Here is a 26,631-nt window from a genome sequence, read left to right as displayed (position 1 = left end):
ATTCTGATTTCTGTCAACTTGTTTCCTCATCAAATACAAACCCAATGGCCAAGTTCAGACTGCAGGGCTTAATGCTCAATTCAGATTTTCTTGTCAAATCCGATTTTTTTGTGAGGTTGTTCACACATCCAATTAAATGTGACGTGTATGTGATCTCTGGTGTGAATTTTAAATGCCACAAAAGTGTCTGTCCAGCATGTGCATTAGAGGACACGACGATGTTACATGCAGCGAGCGTGCTCAGTGTTTACGGAAGTTGCCTAAACATGGATGCGAGCATTCACCACCTGGAGATTTTAAAGTTGCTGTCATACCAGAGTCAGAACATGTACAGCTTATTTGTTTTGAGGAGGAGATTGAGAAGGAGAAGGATGTCTGTAGAATGTCGGAAGTGACCTGTCCCGACAATGAGTCCTGGTTCAATTCTGGTTTAGTCCTCCTGGTTCTGTCCTGGAATCAGCCCTGGGTTAGTCCTGGTTTAGTCCTGGTTCAGTCTGTGGCATGTGCGGCATCTCAATCAATGTTTCTTCTGTTCAGTAAATAATGCCAGTGAAGTGATGACATTGGAGTCGTGTCTGTGAATTCGTATTCGTGCTGGAGAAAGCAAAACCTTTTCATTTTATTTTGTGATTGTAATTCTTGAAGTCGTAACGTTTCAAGTCATATTCTGATGGATGCTTCAGGTAGAATGATTTTAATCTGTGTGTGATTTATCATGGGCACGGGCGGGTAACGGGTGGAATGTTAACAAGTCAGGGCGGGGGCGGGTTTAACTTTGATATCATCACGGGTTAACGGGTGGGTGTAGTTCTGTACTGCGCGGGTGAGGGCGGGTGCGGGTCTCCAAAAATTGACCCGTGCAGGACTCTGGGTGGGATTGCTATGTGCTTTGCTGCTTCACTCAAACGGAGTTCAGACACAATTGTCATATGTCAAGAAGTACTTTTGTGTACATTTGTGACGTGTAGGTGGGATGAATGCGACCTGGCTGTTCAGACTGAAGTTGCATGTCAATAGCTCGGATATATTTCGGTTTTAGGAGCACATATCCAAGTAGCCTGGGTTGCATTTGAAAAAAATCTGATCTGTGCCATTCAGACACATTAAAAGATCAGATTCAGGTCACATGGGGCGAAAAAATTTGATTTCAGTCACTTGAGGCTGCAGGCTGAACGTAGTGGATTGTTTAATACGCCCTTTGATTCTCTGGCTTTTAACACCGCGTGAATCACCCATTTCCAGTGTCTTTTATTTATTTTTGTTTTCTTTTACGTTTTTATTATTTATGGGCATTCTTGATCTTATCTGATTTGACTAGTTTTATTATCTTAAATAGAGCTTTATTCTATATTTCTATTGGATAAGTTTTATTTGTATTGTGCACACCTTGGAAACGGTTTTGTTTACGAAATACGCTATATAGATAAAAAGTGAGTTGGATTGGAACAGAATATTCTCCAAAAACAGATACTGAAATTTAAATTTAAATGTAATGTGCTCAAATTTTGCTATATTCTGATCTGTGTCATAATGTTGTGTTTTGTTCGATTCATACTTGTTTAAAGGTGCATTAGGCAACTTTTCTAGTGGAGGGTCCGTCACGTGCTTGTGTCTCCGTGGAGATGTTATTGCTTTGTTTGGAATGTTCCACAGTATGACATTAAACAGCTCTACCTTAGATTTATTCAAGTACAAGTGGTTTTATAGCTCAAAAATACCTAGAAAAACAAGCATTTCGGACTGTGAGCGGGGTCGCCTCTCCACAGATCTGACCTGTAACTTGGTCTGGTTTGGTCTCCATGAAGATAGAAAGGTTTGATACCATACTGTGAAACATTCCAGACAAAGCAATAACATCTCAGTGGAGAAAAGCATTTGACAAAAGCATTTGACACCAGAAAAGTTACACAGTGAACCTTTAATACACAAATCCTGCATATTTAGGCTCTGTTCCACCTTGTGATGTCATGTGATAATACAGGAAGTGCTCCACTGTATTTTTAAACTCCACATACGACTACCACTACACCTTCACTAGAATCATTTGGATAATTTCAACCCTGGACTTGTCTGTCTTTGCTGAACAAAAGGTAAAAGGAGCTGTAAACTTGAAACTACTGCTTCGTCACATCACAAGGTGGAACAGAGCATTTTGAGCGTAGCAATAATAACGGACCCAAGAAGCCTACAGGGATAGAAAATGTGAAAAGACAGAGTGGTGTTATGTATTCAACTCAAAGCGGCATGTAACAGGTCATAGTTAAGTGGCCATTTGCTCTAAAATAGAGAGTAATTAACAGTGCAAAGAGTCGAGAGCGCTGCAGATGTGGGAGGCAGGCTTTTAAATGGAGATAGCATTTGTTAAGACTGATGGGCACAATGTACTGAGTGGAGAGCTAAGAAAACTTGTCTTGTGAAAATCTCCACTATAACAAAAGGGAAGAGAACTGGCTTGATTTCTTTTTAATCGAAGTGATGGTGTAGCCCTTACAATGCAATAAAAAGATCTGTAGCTGTACATTTTATAGATGAAAGCACAGACTAGCTGGTTACAGAAACCTCTTTTACAACTGAGAGGTCGACTTTCTCTGACAGTAAAACCACGTTCTTTGGGGCAGAGTTCAAACTTGAGTGTAATAAATTGAACTATCTTGTGTACAAAATGGTTGTATGTTTTTTTTTCATTAAAACGGGCGGTATTTTACTTCTATAGGGCACTAATTGCTGATATCACTGATCATCATTGCTCTGAAAATGCCATACCATTATTTATGGACTTTAAATCGCTCCGGAGGTATAAGGCGCACCAGCCAAAAACTGTGTAACGAAGAAGAAAAAAACATAAGTTACACTGGACTACAAGGAACCAGGAACCGACATTTTATCTTGAAAACCAAGTTATAGTAAAAACAATAGAACAGAGAAAAACAGGCTGTTAACGTCACATATGAACAGTTATTTAGAAAACTACAGCATAAACAACACAATAAAACAAGTTTACCAAACTCTCCATCTCACTCCAAAATCACTAAACTAAATTGAATTCTTTATCCTCTGTGTCACTTCTGAGCAACTCCATGACCTCCGGAGGTAAACGGAGTGTCACTTCCTCTTCTGTGTCGCTGTTGTCAGACTCAGCATCAGTTCCAGTTAGAATTATTCTGGCCTTTCTGAATCCCGACAGGATGGTTTCGGTGATACTGAAGTCCAGGCTTTGTCGATAGATCCACTGACTTCCAGGAAATTTGCATGATTCTGCTGCTCGATTACAGTTTTCGGCTGCATATTTCGCTACTTGCAGCTTGTAATCTGCAAAATATGATTTTCTTTTTCTGTTCAGTCTTCTCAGTTGTCTTTATAAGTTTGTTTCAATTTTTAATTTTGAGTGGTACAGAAGTAATGGCGCGATCGACTGACATGATACAGACAGGACAGCGACTCTTTCTGCAGGAAACATGCACAGTAGAGCAAAGTGACAGAGGTACAGGAGTAATAGGAGCAGCAGACACTGACACATAAGCCTAGAGCGCCCTCTTGTGGTTGTCAGTGTGAAAATTTGAATATATAAATCGCACCGGAATATAAGTCACAGGACCACCCAAACCATGACAAAAGTGCAACTTTCACAGAAAACACTATATTTACATGTTTGACTTTCATTTTTGACGATCTGAGACTCACACCCCTTTGCCCCCACACTACGTCACTCCCCCTTCAGAGCGCTATCACAACACAATCAGCATGTATCCCGTTAATAAAACTACTGCACATCACATCAGATCTGTCAAGATGCTGTGTACAATTTTGTATCATGTTTTTTTCTGTATATTTATGACAGATTGTCATGTGGGAGCATGGATGACGTAGGTCTGAGCTGAGTATGGTGCAGAATCAGCTCACCATAAACAGGGTTTAAATAGGGAGGGAGAGATTACTAGATTCCTCAAACATGCTTGGTTGATATATAAAACAACTTCAGACATGTTTTACTGAGGGAGCAACATTATAACATGGCAGAGAGCAAAAGTGAAAATTACCACGCTCAATACAGTAGAATAAAACGTATCATCAACAGCATGTTCAACGGATACCCATCATCTTGACCACTGACCAGATCAATGTGCTGTTATTTGAAACCCAATTGGATTCATCAAAACATTTCAGAAAAAATGTTCGATAAACACTAATTACAGCTACAGCAGGACCTTCATGCCCACTGGTGCTAGACTGTACAAATCCTCTGTTATAAAATGTGCAGTAATCTCTCTACTGCAGTGTGCAAAACCATATTTCCCTCTGTGTTGGAAGCACAGACTGTATAAAGATGTGTCAACCATAGAGTTCAGCTTCAGTCAATGGAGCCAAAATACCAGGATCATGCAGAGCGAGTTAATGTGAAGAGTTTAAGACAAAAATGAGGAGGTTTACTGCAGCAGTTACAGAGAGAGAGGCGACAATCTTTCAAAGTTTGTTCATTTATATATACAGTCTATAGTTGGGAGATATGCACAGTTAAGGGTAAATTGTCTACAAATGAATAAAACAATAAATAAATGCTGCACAAAAATCTCATAATAAATAAAAAAAAAGGTCCAATCAACAGTACAAAGAGATATTTCTTCAATCTAATGTTACATAAAGGGATGTTTTGGTAAATTTCTGATATAATATTGTCATCAGAATGGAGCTCAACAGTGACCACTTGCTTCAGTTCTGGAAATTAATTTATTTTTTATTTTTTCCCCGTTAGGTATTGTGAAAAATGTTAATATTAAGAGATTAAAGGGATCACGGAGGCTGCAGCTACATGGTAACTAATATACATAACATGTTTCTTTAAAATGCAAGATCCGACCAAATGCTTTAATAAACTTATGGTTTATAAAGTTCCAGAAAAAGATTTTAAATACAATTATAGGTCTTGTTGGCATGTAGCTGATTAGCCCTGAGCAAAATATAGAACAATTTTTTGGGGGGGAAAGTCAATGGCAGTCCTTCTCAAATAGTGGTGCAATGTCAGGTGCAATTTTTTTTTTTGTCAGGTGTAATTGCACATCCACTACAGAAGTTGGCAGTGACGCTCTCATTGTCAGAGTGCGCAGGGAGTATTAGCGCTATAGTGTCGGGTTTTTGCAGCGAGCATACGCACACATAGACTGTACGTAGCACTCGGCTTCACTGTGACAATGGTGGGAAACGAGGACAAAAATAGTGTATTTATTGTGTCTAAAAATTTTGGCAGCGGACAGCATGAAGCTAAATAAATTATGGCACAGCGAAAACACATTACACCCCAATCATGCTGATAAGCCACTTGAGTTTTTTCAGGGAAACGTGCCGAATATTGCCAACAATCATGCCGCTTTGTGAATGCTACTTCAGTAAACCAGTGAGCACTGTTAGCATCATATGAGGTGGTGTACCAAATAGCAGAAGAGCTGATACTGAATGCAGCATTAGACGTAGTTTCTGTCACACTAAATGATGCAAGTGCCTCAAACTATAACATGGACATCACCGTTAAAGACAAGGACGACATAGGAGCGGACCGCCTCATGACGCAGGTGAGCACAGCACAGGATACGGACAAACACAGGCTGCCTGTGTCCTGGGAGTCGCTTTTGAGACGCGACTAAAACATTTGTGTTATCATATGTAGGCTACTGAAGGCGACGGAGCGATTTGTCCACGTTTGGTAGTGGTTCTGTTGAGTGGGGGGCGTGGTTTTCTTCTTCCTAGGGGGGGCGTGACAGAAAATACTGTATTTTCTGACTATTGAGTGCACCTGAATATCAGCCGCATCAACTTAATTTTAACAAAATTTTAAAATCCTACATATATAGACTGCACCTGAATATAAGCTGCAGGTGTCCACGTCTTCAAGAACGTTTTCAAGTTCAGGCCGTCTGCTTTTATTGCCTCTGAAAGCTTTTGTTGTCTTTTTGCATTGAGTCAGTTCATCACATTGCCGTCTCCAAAGTCTCACCATCGACTCACTGATGTCGAGCTCACGTACAGCAGCTCTGTTTCCTTCTTCGACAGCCACATCAGTCACCATTAATTTAAAAGCTGCATCATCAGCCTTTCTTCATGTGTTTTCCATGAGGAGGGTGTGTGTATGAAGCGCAAAATAACAGTTCAAAACACAATCAAACGAGCATCTTCCTCGCGCATTATCCACGTCTCTCCCCGCACTCTACTGTGCATGTCTCCTGCAGAAAGAGCCGCTGTCCTGTATCATGTATCATGTCAGTGTCTTGGAGGATTTCAGCAGATTTCAGACTCTCTCGGGGGCGGGGTTAGTTCTATCAATCACGTACGAGTGGATGTCCGGCTACCGAAGTTTGAGACATTTCTTCTCGTCATTTATGCATACGGGTAAGATGTATCCCCCTCACTATGTCCATTTAGCATCATAACTTATTTTATCACACGGCAATAAACTATCTGACCGCGCTGACAATATCACTAACCCTAGATCCTTGTGTAACCGCACAAACAGCGCCGTTTTCTGCACTCAGGCTGCGTGTACCCACTGTGTTTCCAAACCATAGACCGTATATATGAATGAACAATGTGCCAAACAAAGAATCCGTCCAAATATTTGCCGCAGTGAGAGTCAAGTGTGAGAAAAAGTAGTGGCTTATAGTCCAGAATTTACGGTAATTGAGAAGCACTGGTCAATGGGAAAAAATGAAAGAGAAACGTACTGCCAGAACCAGGGGGTGAGCAGTCTCTGTTGAGCTGAGCTCCATATTCTCCAAAAACATGTTAAAATAAAGATGTACATTTTTGTCAATATTACAATTGTTCTCGCACTGTGCTATCTCCTATTATAATGCACAATGATTGTCAAATTTCAGCTACAGGGAGACTTCCACATCACACAAGATTTTAGCCAGCTACAAAATACAAAAAAAAAAAAAAAAAAAAAAAAAAGAAAAACTCCTCAACTCTCTGCACCCTTCATTTAGTCGTAAAAAGACCCAACTGCCTTCCTCATAATCAGGGTGAGATTCTACTGAAGCACACAGCACTAAAAGGCCTCTGATTAAAACCGCTTCTGCGCAGAAATGAAAAGCCGTCTTTATTACTATGACTGGAAATAATTGCATATTGGCATTTTCAGTTCAGCGAGAGATGAAGTGTCTGCTTTTCCGGCGTTTTCTGCTATTTATTTGGAGATGTATCAACTAAAAATAAGAGTTCGGAGACAGTGAGCGGGAGGCAAAACTGGAGTCACATTGTTATGCAGTTTCGTGAAAGGTGCCATTAGACAGGAAGAAGCGGATTACTGCAGATTAATTATAGGGGTGACATATTAGAAGGCTCTAATTAAATTAAAGGTTCACAGAATTCACAAAGGGTTCAAGACAATACAAAAATAATTAGAGTCAAGAGCATTCAACAGGTCTGACAATGCGCTTTCAACTGTAAATGTAAACAACGGGGGAGATTCACAATAGAGTCCATTAGTCCAGGGGTGTAGTGGGCGTGATAGGTGAGGGGTACGCCGTCCACCCACTTCTCCCGATGTGAGAAATGAAAAAATAACAAATATAAAATAGCCTAAAACTTAAATAAACCAGAGCTATTGAAAATGGTGAAAACAACCTGCATAGGCTCATGATATCTCCAGTATTGTCCTATAGTGACCTGAGACATGAGGGACCAGGACTGAACCAGGACTAAATCAGGTCTAAACCAGGACTAAACCAGGATTAAACCAAGACTAGATCAGGACTAAACCAGGACTACACCAGAACTGATGCAGGACTAAACCAGAACTAAACCAGGACTGAGTGCCTGGACTGGCCTGGAGGTGCGCCCGTATAGACTGTCATGTGACTGCACGGTAAAGGACCAGTGCAGAGCTTCTTGACCTGGTTTAGACCTGGTTTAGACCTGGTGTAATCTTGGTTTAGTCCTGGTTTGGTCCAGGTTTAGTCCTGGTTCAATCCTGGTTTAGTCTTAGTTAAGTTCTGGTTTAGACCTGGTTTAGTCCTGGTTCAGTCTTGGATCTGTTCTGGTTTCGTCCTGGTTTAGACCTGATTTAATCCTGGTTTAGTCCTGGTTTAGTCCTGGTTTCGACCAGGTTTCGACCAGGTTTCGACCAGGTTTAGACCTGGTTTAGACCAGGTTTAGACCTGGTATAATCCTGGTTCAGTCCTAGTTCAGTTCTGATTTAGTCACGGTTTAGACCTGGTTTAGACCTGGTTTAGACCTGGTTTAGACCTGGAGTAATCCTGATTTAGTCCAGGTTTAGACCTGGTTTAATCCTGGTTTAGTCCTGGTTTTGTCCTAGTTTAGACCTGGTTTAGTCCTGGTGTAATCCTGGTTCAGTCCTATTATAGACCTGGTTTAGTCCAGGTTTAGTCCTGGTTCAATCCTGGTTTAGTCTTAGTTTAGTTCTGGTTTAGACCTGTTTTAGTCCTGGTTCAGTCTTGGATCTGTTCTGGTTTCGTCCTGGTTTAGACCTGATTTAAACCTGGTTTAGTCCTGGTTTAGTCCTGATTTAGACCAGGTTTCGACCAGGTTTCGACCAGGTTTAGACCTGGTTTAGACCTGGTTTAGACCAGGTTTAGACCAGGTTTAGACCTGGTTTAGTCCTGGAGTAATCCTGATTTAGTCCAGGTTTAGACCTGGTATAATCCAGGTGTAATCCTGGTTTAGTCCAGGTTTAGACCTGGTTCAGTCCTGGTTCAGTCCTAGTTCAGTTCTGGTTTAGTCACGGTTTAGACCTGGTTTAGACCTGGTTTAGACCTGGTTTAGTCCTGGAGTAATCCTGATTTAGTCCAGGTTTAGACCTGGTTTAATCCTGGTTTAGTCCTGGTTTTGTCCTAGTTTAGACCTGGTTTAGTCCTGGTGTAATCCTGGTTCAGTCCTATTATAGACCTGGTTTAGTCTTAGTTTAGTTCTGGTTTAGACCTGTTTTAGTCCTGGTTCAGTCTTGGATCTGTTCTGGTTTCGTCCTGGTTTAGACCTGATTTAAACCTGATTTAGACCTGGTTTAGACCTGGTGTAATCCTGATTTAGTCCTGTTTTAGACCTAGTTTAGACCAGGTTTCGACCAGGTTTAGACCTGGTTTAGACCAGGTTTAGACCTGGTTTAATCCTGGTGTAATCCTGGTTTAGTCCAGGTTTAGACCTGGTTCAGTCCTGGTTCAGTCCTGGTTCAGTTCTGGTTTAGTCACGGTTTAGACCTGGTTTAGACCTGGTTTAGACCTGGTTTAGACCTGGTTTAGTCCTGGAGTAATCCTGATTTAGTCCAGGTTTAGACCTGGTTTAATCCTGGTTTAGTCCTGGTTTTGTCCTAGTTTAGACCTGGTTTAGGTTTAGTCCTGGTTCAATCCTGGTTTAGTCTTAGTTTAGTTCTGGTTTAGACCTGTTTTAGTCCTGGTTCAGTCTTGGATCTGTTCTGGTTTCGTCCTGGTTTAGACCTGATTTAAACCTGATTTAGACCTGGTTTAGACCTGGTGTAATCCTGGTTTAGTCCTGTTTTAGACCTGGTTTAGTCCTGGTTTAATCCTGGTTTTTGTCCTGGTTTAGACCTGCTTTAGACCTGCTTTAGTCTTGGTTTAGTCCTGGTTCATGTGTTGCAGTCGATGATTTATGTTTTGTAGGTGATTATGAATGTCGTTAATGTGAATAACATGATTCCACATTATTTGAGTAAAAAAACATCAAATATTACTGACTTTTACTTGGCTGGCGCCTTTACATTTGTACTGAAAGTGAGTTTTTTCTTTTTTTTCTTGGTAGGTAGCTGTGCAGGATTCATCACAATCACATACCTCCACTTAAAAAATCCCCTCTACACCACTGCATTAGTCCATATAACTAATGTGGTTTTCACACATGTCACGGCGCTCTCTGTACAGACCCCAGGGTGCACTAGATTCAGTTCTGTTTACTTCACTTTTGGATCGGCCTTGCTCATGATATATTTATGTTTTCATGTGTTTGTATTGTGATTTTAATGTGTTTCTTATTCTGTAAAGCACTTTGAATTACTTAATGTGCGAATTGTGCTGTACAAATAAACTTGTCTTACCTTCACAAACACTGCACCATGAGCCACGTGAGAGTTCATCAGCTGATCAGAGAACTTATTTCTATGACAACGCACTTCCTTTATACACAGTGTTCTTTTCTTTCAACTGTAGCTAAATACACCGTGAACTGTTGTTGGCGGAGGAGAAAACGCTTTTTCAGTGACACAAAGACAGACCCTGGCTCACCTCTGCAGACCCGGGCTGCGTCTCATTTCTCTTTCCTCGCTTCCTTCACCTTGATTCCTCTCCTCGATCCTCCATTTTACCGCTGTCAATCAAATGTGTCAATGTGGAGGCTTCAGGAGCAGATATCAGATAAAATAATCAAACGTTTATGTCCTCTCAGCTCACCTGCGCAGACAGACCCAGCTTCATGATCATAACATTTTCAAAATTGTCTTTCTGCTACAGATGTGGACAATGGTTGTTAAGACAAATGAAAACCCTGATAGTTGTGAGCAAGCACTGACAATGAAAACAAAACAAAAAAAAGAACAACAAAAAAACTACAACAACAACAAAAAAGGAAAGACAGAGTTAGGCTATTCCTGAATAGTTATCGAGTGGTCTGAATCTGACTGGTACACAAAAAACTTTCTGTGCTGAACATTGTATTCTATTGTTTCTAAAGAGTTTTTTATTCATTATTAAGGATGTAACAATAACTGAAATATTGTGATATCGTATTGTCAAAGTTCTCACAATAATATCGTGGGCCATCACAATATATTGAATTAGAAGTCTCTTTGCTTAAATTAAGAGTTATGGTGCAGCAACAGCAAAAGACAGAGGGAACTACACAGACCATGATCCTTTGCTCCCTTTCAGTGCAGACTACAACAAGAAATAAGAGTTCTAAGCACTTTTAAGTCTTAGTTCTTTGTCTTTTTTTCTTGGATTTAAGAGGAATTTTAAGGAAGCGTATTAACAGTTTTGTTAAGCCTCCACAAAATATCACAATAAATATCATATTGTGAGGTTCATACCGTGAAGATATCGTATTGTGAGACTTGGATATCATTACACCCCTATTAATTATGATTATGAATGACCCTTGGTAATATTGTGTTTTAAGGAAAAAACTACAGAGTGTTGAGTGCACGTCCTCCACTCACCCCGATGTGAAAGGGTCCAGTGAAGTAGTTCAGATTGGCCTGAATGAAGCCAATGTTCTGCTTTATTGGTCTCAGTGAGGAGTTTATGTCCTCTCTCCTCCCTGTGTCTCCTCTGTGGATGAGACTTCTTCACCCAATTCCCGCAGAATCAAGGAGAGAAATTAAGGAGAAGGAAGCGAGGAAAGATAAATGAGACGCAGCCCTGAGCTCACGCAGACAGAGGCAGGAGGCGGCAGGTGTGGCTGATATTAAGAGTCTATTTACATGAGAACACTTGAGTGTAAAAACAATAAAATATTTTCTCAGAAGTGCCTTTCGTTTAGACGGTGATGACGTTTTTGGGGCTTAAAAACGCAAAAATCTGAAACCACCCTGCAGAGTGGAAAAGCTGAATACGCTCCGCCGTAGCGTTCCCGTCTACACTGCCCAAGACGCAAAACTCTGGTCAGATCTGCTCACGTCGCGTACACGTTTACGTCACATACATCACCACCGAGCGTCACCACCGAGCCGTCTGGCACGCGCACCCAATCGAATTCCACACACTTTTGCGTCACCGTATGCACGCAGACTTCTTCCCGAAAATGCTTGTCTAAATGCGGAATAAAAAGTGAAGATGCGATGCCACTTTTGCGTCTTCTGTTCAGACAGTCATCATAAGTCGATCAAAATTTCCTCGTCAGACAAATGTGTCAAACAGCAGCTCTGCAACGCCCATTTATACATGAGCCGAGTGCTTTTTTACCCAATGCCACACACTGTTCCTTGCGTAAGTCAGTCTGAGGTCAGCCCAAGGTTAGCCCAAGGTCGGCCACGTTCACACCACACTCCCCCCGCTCCAGAGTGTGAGAGGAGCTGCTCTGAGACCTCGTATTTGAAACAGTCCCCGAGAAGCCGTTTAATGAGAATGAGAATGTGACTGCCTGGAAATGTCACTGCTCTGTCTGGAATGTTCCACAGTATGACATTAAACAGCTCTACTTTAAAGAGTGTGATGTCCTGGTGCTTTTGGATAATAATGGGTGATGATTTTAAACTGCTGAGAGAACTGGGTTTGAATGATGATACAGATTTTTTATGATGGTCATTATAAAGACATTTTCTTTGTGTCTTTGAGTTTATGAACTATAACATCAGCCCGCCCAGGGTCTATAGGTGGAAATTAGCACTAATGTTATAACCGGGTACAATGCATCTCTCCTGTTCAGGTTAATGTACATTGTGCACTGTCCTTGTCTCATTAAAGGCGCATTGTGTGGTGGAGGATCTGTAAAATGCTTTTCTCCATGAATTCGTGTGTTGTTCGTTCATTTGTTTTTCAATATAAAACCAAAATTAAGAAAACGAAAAAATAAATAAATAAATAAAAATAACAGTCAATGAAAAAATGGATAACAGATTCCTTTTTTCAGGTTTCTATTTTGTGTTTAAATGAATAATGGAAAAAGCGTCCGTTTTCTGTTTTCGTGACTTAAAGTGAGATGCTGGAATTTTGCGCCGCATACGGACTGACCCAGGACTGAACCAGGACTAAACCAGTCTCAGTCCCAGTCCCCATCACGGTCTGGTCCCGATTTGGTCCTGGTCTCAGTCCCGGTCTCAGTCCCGGTCCTGGTCTCAGTCCCAGTCCTGGTCTCAGTCCTGGTCTGGTCCCAATCTAAGTCTTGATCTCAGTCCTGGTCTGGTCCTGGTCTCAGTCCTAAGCCTCACCTGACAGTCTATGCGGGCGCACCTCCAGGCCTGTCCCGACACTAGTCCTGGTTTAGACCTGGTTTAGTCCTGGTTGAGGCCTGGTTCAGTCTGCATCCGGCACAAAAGCATCACAGTTTAAGTCACGGAAACGGCTGTTATCCGTTTTTTCCATTATTCACTTAAACACAAAATCAAAAAACTGAAAAAAAAAAATATTATTATCCTTTTTTTTCATTTTGGTTTAGGACACAAATAATGAAGAGAACAGTTGTTTTCTTATTTTTAGTTTTATATTGAAAAATTAATGATACACGGATTTTCAAGGTATTTTTGAGCAGTGAAACCACCTGTATTTGAATCAATGTAAGGTGGAGTTGTTTAATCTACAATGATCTATACACAATCTACATGATGCCTTTCTTTCTGGGAATTCTGTCATTGTTTAAAAAGGTTTGACATTATAAGTACTTCTTTTTTTACTTCAGCCTAAACCCTTTCGGTCATAATCCATGGGGTTGTAGTCTGTGTTTTGTTTTGTAATGCTGCAAAATGACAGAATAAAAAACTACTACTACTACTAATCTCATACTGTGGAACATTCCAGGTACACCAATGACATATCCACAAGCGTAATGGACTCTCCCCCAGAAAAGTTACACAATGCACTTTTAAATAAATAAACTAAACTAGCGGCAGTGTGAAAATGACCACATACTGAGGTGTCTCTGCATCTGTTTTGTGTGAGTACTGAGGAAATTACCAAAACAGCTCATACAAGTGCGATCGGATTTTTTAGGACAACTATTTGTTTGTTGAATTACACCTCAAGTCTGTGAAATTAAATATTGATTTTCGTAAAAGACTAAGTCAAGGCTGATACACGTGTAAAAAATACTAAATGCTTTTGTCTGTTTATTTGGGAGATTTTTTTTTTTTTTTTTAAACGTTTAATACCCCACGTTTCCTAACTGGTCTGTAGGGAAATCCTCGTCTGGCTAATTCCACTTTTGGGGTTAATCTGTGTGCACGTGCTTCTGTTCTGGTGGTGCACAGCTGGCCCAGTTATGTGGAGCGCTCGGAGTAGGGCAGCGACTGTGTGAAGGAGATTTACGAATGGGGTTGAACAGGGATGCTGCGATATGGATTTTTTAAGTTATATTGCTGTCCGATATTTGGCTTGCTGATGTGCTGCTAAACCAATACACAATATTTGCCAATTTTTGTACAAATGTTTTTTAAGTTCGAAGTGCTATATTACACAAAACTGACTCTTGTGAGCTTTAAGTCATTTTAGAAAATTGTTACTTTCCTCAAAAACATACTCGGAGTTGTGTTTTGTTTCATTCACACATGTTTGAGTAACACTTTATTACTGGTCTGTCTACATTGCCAAAGCTCAAACTGCTGTTCTGCCTTGTGATGTCATGAAGCTACCTTTTACCGGGCTATTAGGCGCTCTGGATTATAAGACGCACTGTCATTAAATGGTCTATTTTTGAACTTTTTTTTACAAATAAACCACACCGGACTTTAAGATGAAACACAACAGTTCGATGGGTCAGTGGGACTTTGTTTGGCGCGTTCACGGTGACTCTCGGCTTTGTTCAGTTGTGGCGTGTAGGGAGGGTGCTGTCTGGGACCGCTGGATTGTCGGCGTGTTCGCAGAGACTCAGTTGTTCAGTTGTTCAGTTGTGTCTAGAAGTGTCACAGTGCACTCACTTTTTTCGGTTCGTTCCTCCGTTCCGTTCCTCGTCCATGTGGAGTGATAAGTGTGGCTGTGGGTGTTTTTCGCTGTGCTGTCGCTGTCTGCTTCGTGTGTTTGCGTGCGCTGCGGGTGGTGCGGCGTTGTAGTTTACTGAAGTCGTGCTGGGACACCCGAGTGGATTCGTGTATGGGGCGCTCTGGATTGCAGGGCGCGCAATCGTTTTTTGATGGGGTTGGAGGCTTAAGAGCGCGTCTAATAGTCCGGAAAATACCGTACCTTTATTTCAATACATGTAGGCAATTCCATGGCACAGATCTTTCAAATGATTCTAGTGAAGGTGTCTATGGAGTTTAAAATACAGTGGAGCACTTCCTGTGTTATCACATGACATCACAAGGTGGAACAGACCGTTATCTGTTTGAGAGAAGAACTCAGCCTAAATATGCAGGGTTTGTGTGTTAAACATGTGTGAAAGAAACAAAACCCAACTCCAGGTCTGTTTGTGACGAGGAAACAACATTAAAACATAGATATGAAAATAGTGCAATATCAGCCCTTTAAATCCGTGTATCATTTGTTCATTCATTTTTCAAAATAAAACCAAAAATAAAAAACGAAAAAACAACTACTTTCTTCATGCTGGACTTTTGCGCCGCATATTGACTGAATCAGACCTGAACCAGGACTAAAACAGGAATAAACCAGGTCTGAACCAGGACAGAACAAGGACAGAACCAGGCCTGAACAGGTCTCAGTCCAGGTCTCAGTCCAGGTCTCAGTCCAGGTCTCAGTCCCGGTCTCAGTCCCGGTCTCAGTCCCGGTCTCAGTCCCGGTCTCAGTCCCGGTCTCAGTCCTAGTTTGGTCCCTCTCAGTCCTGGTCTCAGTCCCAGTCTGGTCCTGGTCTCAGTCCCGGTCTCAGTCCTGGTCCCTGTCCCGGTCTCAGTCCCGGTCTCAGTCCCGGTCCCTGTCCCGGTCTGGTCCCGGTCTGAGTCCTGATCACCCGACATTGTATGCAGGCGTACCTCCAGGCCCAGCCCGACACAGAGTACTGCTTCAGTACTGGTCCAGTCTTGGTTCAGTCCTGGTTTAGATGAGGTTTAGACCTATTTTAGTCCTGTTTTATTCCTGTTTTAGTCCTGGTTCAGTCCGTATGCGGCGCAAAAGTCCGGCATCACAATTTAAGTTACAAAAACGTGAAACGTCGTTATCCGTTTTTTCCATTATTCATTTAAACACAAAATCAATATCTGTTTTTTCTTTTTTTCATTTTGAAGAAAATAGTTGTTTTTTCTTTTTCTTATTTTTGGTTTTATTTTGAATAACAAATGAACAAATGATACACGGATTCCTTTAAAGTAAACATGAATGAAATTAGGCTTTTACTTCTGTATCTGGAAAGTAAAATTATTTGTTACATGTTTGAGTCAACATGCAGCTATATTTGTAACCTAATCATAATCATAACATTTTCTTTCAGCTACAGATGTGAACACTGTTTGTTAAGACAAATGCAAACCCTGATATTTGTGAGCAAGCACTGATAAAGAAAACAAAATTCACAAGCAGAATAGTTATCGAGTGGTGTGATCTGACTGGTACACACGAAAGACCCTCTGAGCTGAAAATTCTATTCTTTTGTTTCTAAACAGTTTTTTATTAATTATGATTATGAAAAAACCTTGGTAATATTGTGTTTTGAGTGTTGAGTGCGCGTCCTCCACTCACCCCGATGTGAAAGGGTCCAGTGAAATAGTCCAGATTGGCCTGAATAAAGCCAATGTTGTGCAGACCCAGTTCAGCTCCGCGGCTCTGAGCTCTGACCAGGGACTCCTCTTTGTTTTCAATCAGAATGACCTGAAAATGCACAACAACATTCAGTGAGCCAGCATAACATCTCATAAAAGCTTCATCAAATCAGAAAAAAGGGCAGAAGCTATGATAAAACAACTTTTTTCTTCTTCTTTTTTTTTCTTTTTTTTTAAATGGGATGACATTTCGAAACCTAAAAAACAGCAGAACAATGCAATTTTGGTTACAGGCAATTTAATGATGCATTCTTATTCTAATTATATGTCATTATAAATAATAATCTCGTAAATGTCTACTCGCTCTGTTTACACCCACATAAGGGCAAAGTCTATTCTTAAAAGTATGAAATTTAAAAAAAATCATCAAAACTGGATTTGAAAAATAAGACAAAAGTATGAAGTTGACGACTGTGCGTAGGCCTGTCACGATAACAAATTCTGAAGTGTGATATAGTGCTGAAGAAAATACAGATAATAAACAAATACATGATTAATTATAATACTGAAACTAATTTATGACACTGACACAAAAACCCAAGAGCAGATTTAAAGGTGCACTGAGTAACTTTTCTGCTGAATGGTACGTCAATGCTTTTTTTGGAGATGTTATTGCGTTGTCGGAGATGGTATTAAATCTTTTTATCATCATGGAGACCAAACCAGACCAAGTTACAGGTCAGGTCTGTGGATAGACAACCTCGTTCATAATCAGAATACCTGTTTTTTTTTTTTTTTTCTATTTTTGAGATAGAAAACCACTGGTAATTTAGCTGTTTAATGTCATACTGTGGAACATTCCAAGCAGAGCAATGATATATCCATAGAAAAGTTACACAGTGCACTTTTAAACAACAAAAAAGTATTCTAAATGTACAATATTGTTATTATTATAATAATAATAATAATGTTAAAAAAAACATGAGCTGCAAAAAATAAATAGCAAAATTACACACAGTACTTGGTTTGCCTCTGTAATGAGTCAAAAAAGGTATTAATTAAATCGTTTACGGCTTAAAGGTGCACTATGTGAGTTTTTCGTTGAGGGTCCGGCACTTGCATGTTTCTGTGGATATATCATAGAGCTTTTTCAAAACGGCCGGAAGTGCCTCGCTGTAGGGTTGGTGGAACTTCTGGTTAATGATTTTCTATGGCAAAATGTCTTTAGAAATATCTTGCGTATTTTCCACCAGCTTCATAAATCTGCCCTATCACCAAATCTTCAACCAACAAGCTCGATAAACAATCTTCCACGAAAATATATCCATAACTATCAAGGTAAGAAAGACAAAAACGTAAAGGCGAACGACGACCAGCATTATTGAACTACTGAGCAAAACTAATGTCATGGTCATGAATAAAACATAAATAATTTGTTCACTCAGACTGATTCTACAATTAAAATTTTAAATCAATTTCATGATGCAGACATTAGCAAAGGCATTAGCAGAGATTTGTGCCGTTCAAAGTTCACCAATGCTTGTCGTTGTTCTCCTTTAAGTTTTCATTTTCCTTATCTTGATAGTTGTGGATAAATTCTTCATGGAACAATGTTTATCCTTTGTGGACATTGAAGATTTGGAGATCTGGCAAGCAGATTTAGATTTATAAAGCTGGTGGAGAATACGCCAGACATTTCCACAGATATTTTACCAAAAAATAACCACAAATGTCCCAGTAGTGCAAAGAAAAAATATCATGATAAATATTGAAATATATAGCTCCAGCTTTCATATATTGATATAGTAGTAATTATCATGACAGGTCTAACTTTGGGCAGTAATTAAATCAGGTAATAATTAGGGACTATGCTATTTTGATTTTATTATATTCTTGGAACACACATACCTGGCAATCTGGAAGAGCATGAGCCAGGACAATCCCCACATGGCCCTGCAAAACAACCAAATAGTACCAAACATGAGTGGGCAATCGGTGCTGTTACTCTGAAAAGGACCCATCATTTAGAAGTATATTTTAAAACCAAATAAGGCTGAATTAAATTGTGTATTGACCAAAAGTGAGTTTAGTGGTAGTCTAAGTGCACTAATCAATACAAAAGCATGTTGGAGAGATGAACAGAGCGCACCGTTCCGCTGCAAAAGTCCACAATAGTGTTCCCAGGTTGGGCTAATTCAGTAACCATGGCGACCAAGTTGTTCAGCTGTTGCCTCTTCCTCTGCGCACGAACGTCTGACATTTTACCTGCAAAAATAGAAAAAGAAAAGCACAAATTTGACAATCTGATTTTTTGGAAATGATTTACTTAATAACTTGATTGACTTAAATTACCTTTATTACACAAAATGGATTCTTGTGAGATTTAAGTCATGTTAAAATGCATCAAAGCATGGTGAAAAATAAAGTTTCAGATAACCTCTATTAGAACCCCGCATTAGGTTTTAGCACCCAAAAGATGATTTGAGAAGACATTTGGAAGAAAAAGGAGATGTTTTAGAGGTTGCTCAAGCTGCATGAAGTTTCCTGGAAATTGAAAAATTTACCATTTTCAAGTAACTTAAGGATTTTTTATGGACTTTCTAAGTAATTTTTATGCAAGTTTCAGTTTGTGTTTGCAGAATAAAATGACAAATTATTCGAGCTGACCTTATTTATTTTGTTCACTATGTTATAGTATAGTAGGCAGGCTGGTGCCACCTAGTGCCTCTGCTCAATTTTTTTTCTCTCCAGTGAATAGGTCAGGAATTGGAATACACTTCAAGAACCCCAGCAGTTGCAGACCATGCTCCAGCCAATCAGCGACGAGCTGTGAAGCTATGACGTCAAACTCAAGTGCCTCTCTGGGTCCCTTTTGTGGTACAGCACAACAGTAAACAAAGTGGTTGAGATGGATGTAGACAAAGCCAGACATTCTGTGTTGGCAACGATTCCTGAGATCGAGGATTTAAAGATGGAACAAAGAGAATGTTTGTTGAATTTTATCAAGGGGAAAGACGTTATTGCCCTTCTTCGTACAGGATTTGGTGCATTACATGCATCACGACCAAACAGTAGTGATTGGGTTAATTAAAAAGTACCCGCCTACTGTCGAGTGAACAAATCCTAATGCTGCGAGATCAGACTTCCACTTCGTGGAAACCGAATCAGGCCCTATAATTTTCAAGTGTCTTCAGCAACCTCTAAATATTAATTTGCATAAAATTTGGACCCAAATATTTTGGCCAGATATGGAGCCAAATGCAAGCTTCTAATCTAGAGAATCTAAAAGAAACCACCCTAATAATGCTGTTACCTCATCAAAACATGGCAGGAGTTGTGTTTTGCTTCATTCACACATTTGACTAAACCTTTATTATTAGTTTGTCTACATCTCCAAAGCTCAAAATGCTCTGTTCCACTTTGTGATGTCGTGAAGTGATAGTTTCTCCAGTTAACAGCTCCTTTTACCTTTAGTTCAGTAGAGATTGACAGTTCCAGGGCTGAAATCATCCAAATGATGATTATTGTGCAGGCATATGGAGTTTACAAACACAGTGGAGCACTTCCAGTATTATCACATGAACTCAGCCTAAATATGCAGGATTTTGTGTGTTAAACATGTGAATGAAACAAACTAAATTACAGGTATGTTTGTAATGAAGAAACAACATTATAACATAGATCGGAAAATAGTGTAACATGGGCTCTTTAAAATTAGAGTCTTCTGTCCCTTCTGTCTCATTCTAGTCTCCAGACTCTGCTGCATCTGTAGGTGTCATTGGCCAAGGACAAACCCTGGCCAATCAGAATGTTTTTTACAAGCCTCCCCAGTCTTCTCAACATAGCCTGTGTGTTTTTGTATTTTCCCGAGAACAAAATGTAAAAGCAAAATGAGGTCATTTAGCACTAATGTACTACCTTAACTTTTGCAATTTAAATTTTACCCAAACGGAACAATGTTAGCAGTCTGGAAGCAACAAATTGATGTAGTTTTGGCTCCATGCTGCTCATCCATCACCGATGTAATGGCCTGTTTTATGTTGATGATTGCTACGTCGATTCTCAAAATTTTGATTCATCACCAGGATATTCAGGTAATGTTTAGGAGCAGATGGATCAAAATAGTTTCCATTTTCCCATCAACTCCTTTCTGCTCAATTACTCAGTTCCACACCAGCTTTCACGGTCATAAAACAGTAGCTGCCCTTCCAGCCTGTCCCACCTTGTGATGTCACGTGGTGATACAAGAAGTGTTCCACTGTGTTTTTAACCTCCATACACTAGAATCATTTGGATAATTTCAGCTTTGGAATTGCTCACCTCTTCTGAACTCAAGGTAAAAGAAGCTGTTCACTTGAAAACTACCACTTCATTACATCATAAATTGGAACAGAGTTTTCGATATGTAGACTTAAACTTAAACAAACTGTATTGATCTACGAGGGAAATTAGTTGGACACAGTACACAGCAAAAAATATAGGCTTAAGACACAAAAAGTGTTATTTTAACTATATGAACGTTAAATGGGGATTCAAGTTGGGTTATTTGCCAGAGTTGATGTGGTTGAAGTTAATTCAACTTCCCCTACTGTAGTGTTAATCTGGCACCACCACTTCAAACTCCCGTGAGAGAAGACCACTTTAAACCAGTTTTGTACATAATTTCATTTTAAATTAACTAAAATAAAGTTTAAAATTAAAACACTTCTGTGTGTTGTTAAAGCTAAATCAGGATAACCCTGCAAAGTGTTATCCGTTTACTCTCAAAACGTTAAGACAACTCTTGATTTTGGGGTTAAACAGGAACTTTGGTCCAGTGTTACTTAATTAACTAATTAAATGTTAAATTAATTCTAGAACAAATTGGACTCATATAAACACTGAGAAAATGTTAAAATTGATTCTGTGAGAGTCAATATTAACACTCCACTTTTTGCTGTGCAGCTCACACATCACATTATAATAACAGAGAGAAAGCATATAAAGGGTCATAATTCTAAATAAGTAGCAAAAATAGCAAGAGACTTGTGTCAAGGCATAGTTAAATAAATGCATATGTACAAGTAAGAATACAATAACATAGAAATAAGCAATAAAATATCTCAGCAATATACGACGACGCAAGGGAAAACAGTGCAAAGATGATATGGTGTTAGACCAGGGGTGGGCAATTTATTTTTTCCATGGGGCCACATGAGAAAATATTGTGGAGGGCCGAGCCAAAATACTAAACTCAATTCTGCATAATATTTACTGTATTTCTTTCTCAAATGCAGTACACAGTATTGTTTTGACAGGCTGGTAAGACTGGAGAGTTTATGTTATGACTAAGCAATGAAAAAGTCAGGTTGCATTACAAAAAACGTCATAAAAAATACCTCTAAAATAAAAGCAATGCAGCTTTAGTTCATGCATGAAGTAAAATTATGAAATATGTTTATTTTGTAACTCTAAATTATCTTAAACAGGCCGGTCAAAGTCAACCTGGGAGCTGCACAATGCCCAAGTCTGGGTTAGACAGACTACTAATAAAGGCATTACACAAACATTGCTACGCCAACATTTCTACATCGAATCTCAATCTCTTAGACTCATCGCCCGGATATTCAGGTAATGTTTAGGAGCAGATGGATCAAAACAGCTTCCATTTTTCCCATCACCACATTTCTGCTCAATTGACATCTGGAGAGCAGTACCACACCAGCTTTCACAGTCATCAAACAGTAGCTATCCTTCCAGCCAAAACGAACAGTGAGCTGTCAGGGGAAGTGTGTTTTTTTTCAAAGCATATTTTGAATCTTCCGTGTTCTGTATTCCCATCTTCTGGCACCTTCAGTGAGCCGTTGAGGCGCTGTGCTCATGTCCATGGTCTATAAATCAAAAGCAATGAGGGTTTCATTCACCGGAGGACGTTCTGTGATTTCAAAACTCAAGTGTGAGGAAGAAACTAAAATAAAAGCCAGATTGTTTTTAGTTTTTTTGTTTTTTTTATTAGGCTGAGAACAAATATTGGGTCCTAGACAAATAAATGTATACAGTTTCTTTCCTCAAAGAGAATTCTTACCCCTTGAGATAATCCTAGACCTGGTTTAGAACTTCTTAGAGAGACCACAGTATGATATTTTCTGAACAAAAACATAAATGGAGTTGTGTTTTGTTTCATTTACACGTGTTTAACACACACAAATCCTGCATATTTAGGCCCAGTTCTTCTTCAAACAAACATACACTCCATGCACTTTCACTAGAATCATTTGGAGAATTTCAGCCCTGGAATTGCTTATCTCTTAATTTATAAACTACCACTTCATGACATCACAAGGTGGAACTGAGCATTTTGAGCTTTGGAGATGTAGACAGACTAATAATGCAACGTTACTCAAAAATGTGTGAATGAAACAAACACAACTCGATCTTGGTGTATGTTTTTGATGAGGTAACAACAATCAGCTAACATGGCTTAAACTCACTGTGTAATTTTCATAATATATCACTTTTAAGTTGCGCTGTAGTCCTATATTTTAGACCTAGTTCAGATATGGAATTAGACCTGGTTTAGCTCGGATGGTACAAGGAAAGCTGTTTATTTTCTTAGTTGATACTTGGTGGGAAAAGTTTGAGAACCATTAATGTATGTAATAAGAAACAGAGCCATGGCCATGTTTTATTACAGGCTGTACTTTATAAGCACTAAAGGACATATAGTTGTGTGCGGTAGGTGGAATTCAAATACAGAGATAGTTTGAATAGTTTCCTGACTGAGCGGTTCACACCAGGGCAGACGCCCACGATTCCGGAGAGACTGGGTACAGGATTAGGGGCTCTGTAACACAACTAAACACATTAAGATTTTAATTGCAGCGTGTTGATCACAGACTTATAGAAGATCTCAGGAGAAAAATTTAAGTCTCACAGCAGAAAATGAAGTGAGACATTATTTAAACTCATGAAGAATGTATTATCCACAATCAAATACAGATTTCTAATCACATAAATATGATAAAATGAAAACTTTTCTGAATAGATTGAGTGGTCAAGCCCAGGGGTCGCCAACCTTTTTCCTCCCTTCAGCTACTTTTTATAAAACAAAAGTGCCAGAGAGCTACTAATTTTAGCCAGAAATGGAGTGTAAATAAGAGCCATGGTTATTAGATGGGTGCAGTTAGATGCCTTAAAGTTAAACCATTCTCCATTATCAGTGCACAAAGCAACGCCTCGCTCAGACTGCACCTGGTCCAGCTCCAGTGTGAGACCGGTCTTATTGTGGTGTGACACGAGGACTCGAGCTCTGCAGTTGCGGTCACCACCTCTGAAGGTTCCACAGACTCCACATGTTTGACTCATAACTGTGTATTTATGAAGGCAAAGGCTGTGGTTGCTCTGGTGTCCGGCAAAAATAGAATACAACATGAATTGATCCAGAGCACTGCAGCACCTCCTCCGGCGCCAGCGGACTGCACCTGTGCACTCTGAGCACCTCTGCATACTTTTAACTACCGGTATACAGAATACTCACGCCCACTGGACCAGAGCTGCACCACATGGAGTCTGAGCCCAGGGTGAAGCATCAAAATGATAGATTTAAAAGGCAAAATGCATTTCATTAACAAATTTTTGTTATTCAGCGCAAGTATAATTCAGAAATCCCCTGGGGTGGAGATGTAACGTACAGTAATATCTAAAAAAGAATGTTGTTTTTAATTATATTCATGATATTGTAATTGTTAAATACTAAAAAGTAGGGATGTAACAGTAACCAAGATATCGTGATCCTGTATCGTCAAAGTTCTCACAATAATATCGTGGACCATCACAATATATCAAATTACGAAGTCTATTTGCTTAAAATAAGAGTTATGGTGCAGCAAAAGACACAGGGAACTACTAGACCATGATCCTTTGCTCCATTTCAGTGTAGACTACAAGAAGAAATAACAGTTCCAAGCACTTTTATGTCTTGTCAAGGCAATTTAAGAGGAAAAACAGTTCACAAAATATCACAATAAATATTCGTACTGTGAGATCTATATCGTGAAAATATCGTACAGAGAGATTTGGATATTGTTACATCTCTAATCGTGAGCCTCTCCACCATATCGTGAGCTTTCCCACGATATCGCAATAAATATCGTACCATGAGGTTCATACTATGACGACGATATCGTATCGTGAGACTTGGACATCGTTACATCCCTACTAAAAAGTAAAATAATTACAGTAACAGTAAAACAGAAACACTACACTGAGCAAGATGCTTCAACATCTATTGGGTTGGATTTATCTGTGATGACACCCACAACAATTTGACATCGTGCTCGTGAGGATTTGATTTAATAAAGTAAGATATTGGAATGTATGGCACAACTATGGCAATGCATTACTTATCAATCGAAAAAGATTTAGAGCTGAAAGCGATGGTTCAAATCATCTCAGTGTTTGTTTTTTTTTAAAGACATTGACGAACCCCGCTGCAAACCACAAAATTATAAGCAGTGTTTGATATACATGACCCTGACCAAAAGCATACCAACTACCTCTTTAATGCAAGTATTATTGGGGAGATTAAAAATACTGTGCTACTCAACAACACAAACACACACACATGCACAGACAGAAACACACACACAGACAAATTTGACCTCTGTCTACCACCGGAGAATTTATTTGCACAGACTGCTGCTGGCTAACTGTTACATTTGACTTCTTTTTGTTCAGAAGTATAAAGATGTTTTTTTCCGTCACAGCCCACAGAGTCCAAAAAATTGAAGAAGGGATACAGCAGCCACCGTGAGTTTTGCAAATGAAAACACGTGGGAATGTAAATTACAATAGGGCCCCATCGAGGAAGTAGGGGTTTGTTCCGCTAAGCTTTATGTAATACCCCCCCAAAAACTTAAAGGCCTCATGGTATAAAGTCATGAAATCAGGTGCGACAAAGGATCGAAAAGGATTAACTGCACCTTTAAATTATTCAGTTCAATGCTTTGTTGTACATTCCTTGCGTCCATGGTTAAACAATAACATCAATTATTCTAACGACTATTATTAAGAATTTAATCAAGAAAAATACTATAGGCACCCAAAGATATGAGGATTGGAAATGGTTCCTTGGGCTTGAATATCTCTACCAATCTTTGCTATAAACATTTTTTTCAGCATTAGAATCTTTGATATGACCTTTTATGTTTGACCTTTGATAGTAATTACAACTTTAAGATTCGGGGGTATTGTGGAAAATCTACTTTTTGGACGTTTCTACCATGTTATTTCCTCATCAAAACCAAGCTTGAAGAAGTTTTATATGTCATCCATGCATGTTTGAGTAATGTAGCACTCTCCCCCAAGCCCTAAGATTCAGTGCAATGTTAGGCCAACATCACCCACACTACCATAAAACAATACACTACAACTACAACAGACCTGGTGGAATGACAAAATGATTGTAACGTGATCATGCTCTGAAGGGGGCTGACTTAGCACAGAGAGCAAAGGGGACTCAGAGTGACAAAATCTTTTAAAATAAATGAATATGCTGTCTTCAGCAATCATAGCATTTTCAAAACAATAAAAGGTAGCATGGTGATCTAATATATAAATAAATACCCCATAGAAAAGTACTCTTGTGTACTCTGTAAAGAGTACACATGCTTTTTCTAGGTGTATAACCTAGTATATAACAGAGTAAACATCCAGTCCAAAACTGCAGAGCTGCTAGACCCAACATTTCCTTTTAATAATGGGATTTTAACAAGCAGCAGATTTCATTTATATGTTTTTGTTGCTGAACAAATGGCTAAGTGACATTTTTTACCTTTTTTGAGCCATAGTTGTTTGATCTTAAGTCTGATCTTAGTCTGATTTAAAGTTAGTACAAAAAAGTAGGCAGAGAGTTGGTGAAAACTAGCCAGGCTGGTGCCACCTAGTGCCTCCGCTCAATTTCATTTCTCTCCAGCGACTAGATCGGGAATCAGAATTCACTAGACGGTTTGCAAGAACTGTGGAAGTTGTAGACTGTGCACTGGCCAATCAGTGAAGAAAACCATCAGTAAACTAGAAAAGCACTCAGAGAGCGCAGACCTCCGCCAAGGACTACCCCCATTTTTTATATAAATTGCGATAAAATCAGTCTTCTGGATCAGATCCAGATCAGCCTTTGGAATATGAAAGAGGATCCCATTGTCCATCCCTGAGTCAAATTTCATGGGGTTTGGTCAATAATTAACCAAGATATTGAGAAACAAAATTTTTGGCCCCATTTACCACAATGTTAACTAAAATTTCAAAGTGATCCAGAATCCAGGATTTCTTCCGGATCACCC

The 26,631-nt window shown here is 39.5% G+C and overlaps 1 protein-coding gene across 1 annotated transcript in view; it reads right to left on the bottom strand.

Moving 5' to 3' along the window:
• Positions 1-18,573, bottom strand: part of LOC129410439 (glutathione S-transferase C-terminal domain-containing protein-like) — a 77,171-nt gene extending 58,598 nt beyond the window's left edge. The window contains exons 1-3 of the mRNA XM_055158654.1: positions 18,462-18,573; positions 18,221-18,265; positions 16,293-16,421 (exon numbers count right to left, since the gene is read on the bottom strand). Coding sequence (XP_055014629.1) covers positions 16,293-16,421; positions 18,221-18,265; positions 18,462-18,572 — 285 coding nt within the window. The 5' untranslated portion in view covers position 18,573. The remainder of the gene's footprint in view (positions 1-16,292; positions 16,422-18,220; positions 18,266-18,461) is intronic.
• Between the last annotated feature and the right edge of the window lie 8,058 nt (positions 18,574-26,631).

This window comes from Boleophthalmus pectinirostris, unplaced genomic scaffold (assembly GCF_026225935.1).
Source record: "Boleophthalmus pectinirostris isolate CB_2022bp ecotype Guang Dong unplaced genomic scaffold, ASM2622593v1 HiC_scaffold_22, whole genome shotgun sequence".
NCBI lineage: Eukaryota > Metazoa > Chordata > Actinopteri > Gobiiformes > Gobiidae > Boleophthalmus > Boleophthalmus pectinirostris.
The sequence above is the reverse complement of the archived record's forward strand: the minus strand, read 5'-3'. Positions and strand labels throughout refer to the sequence as shown.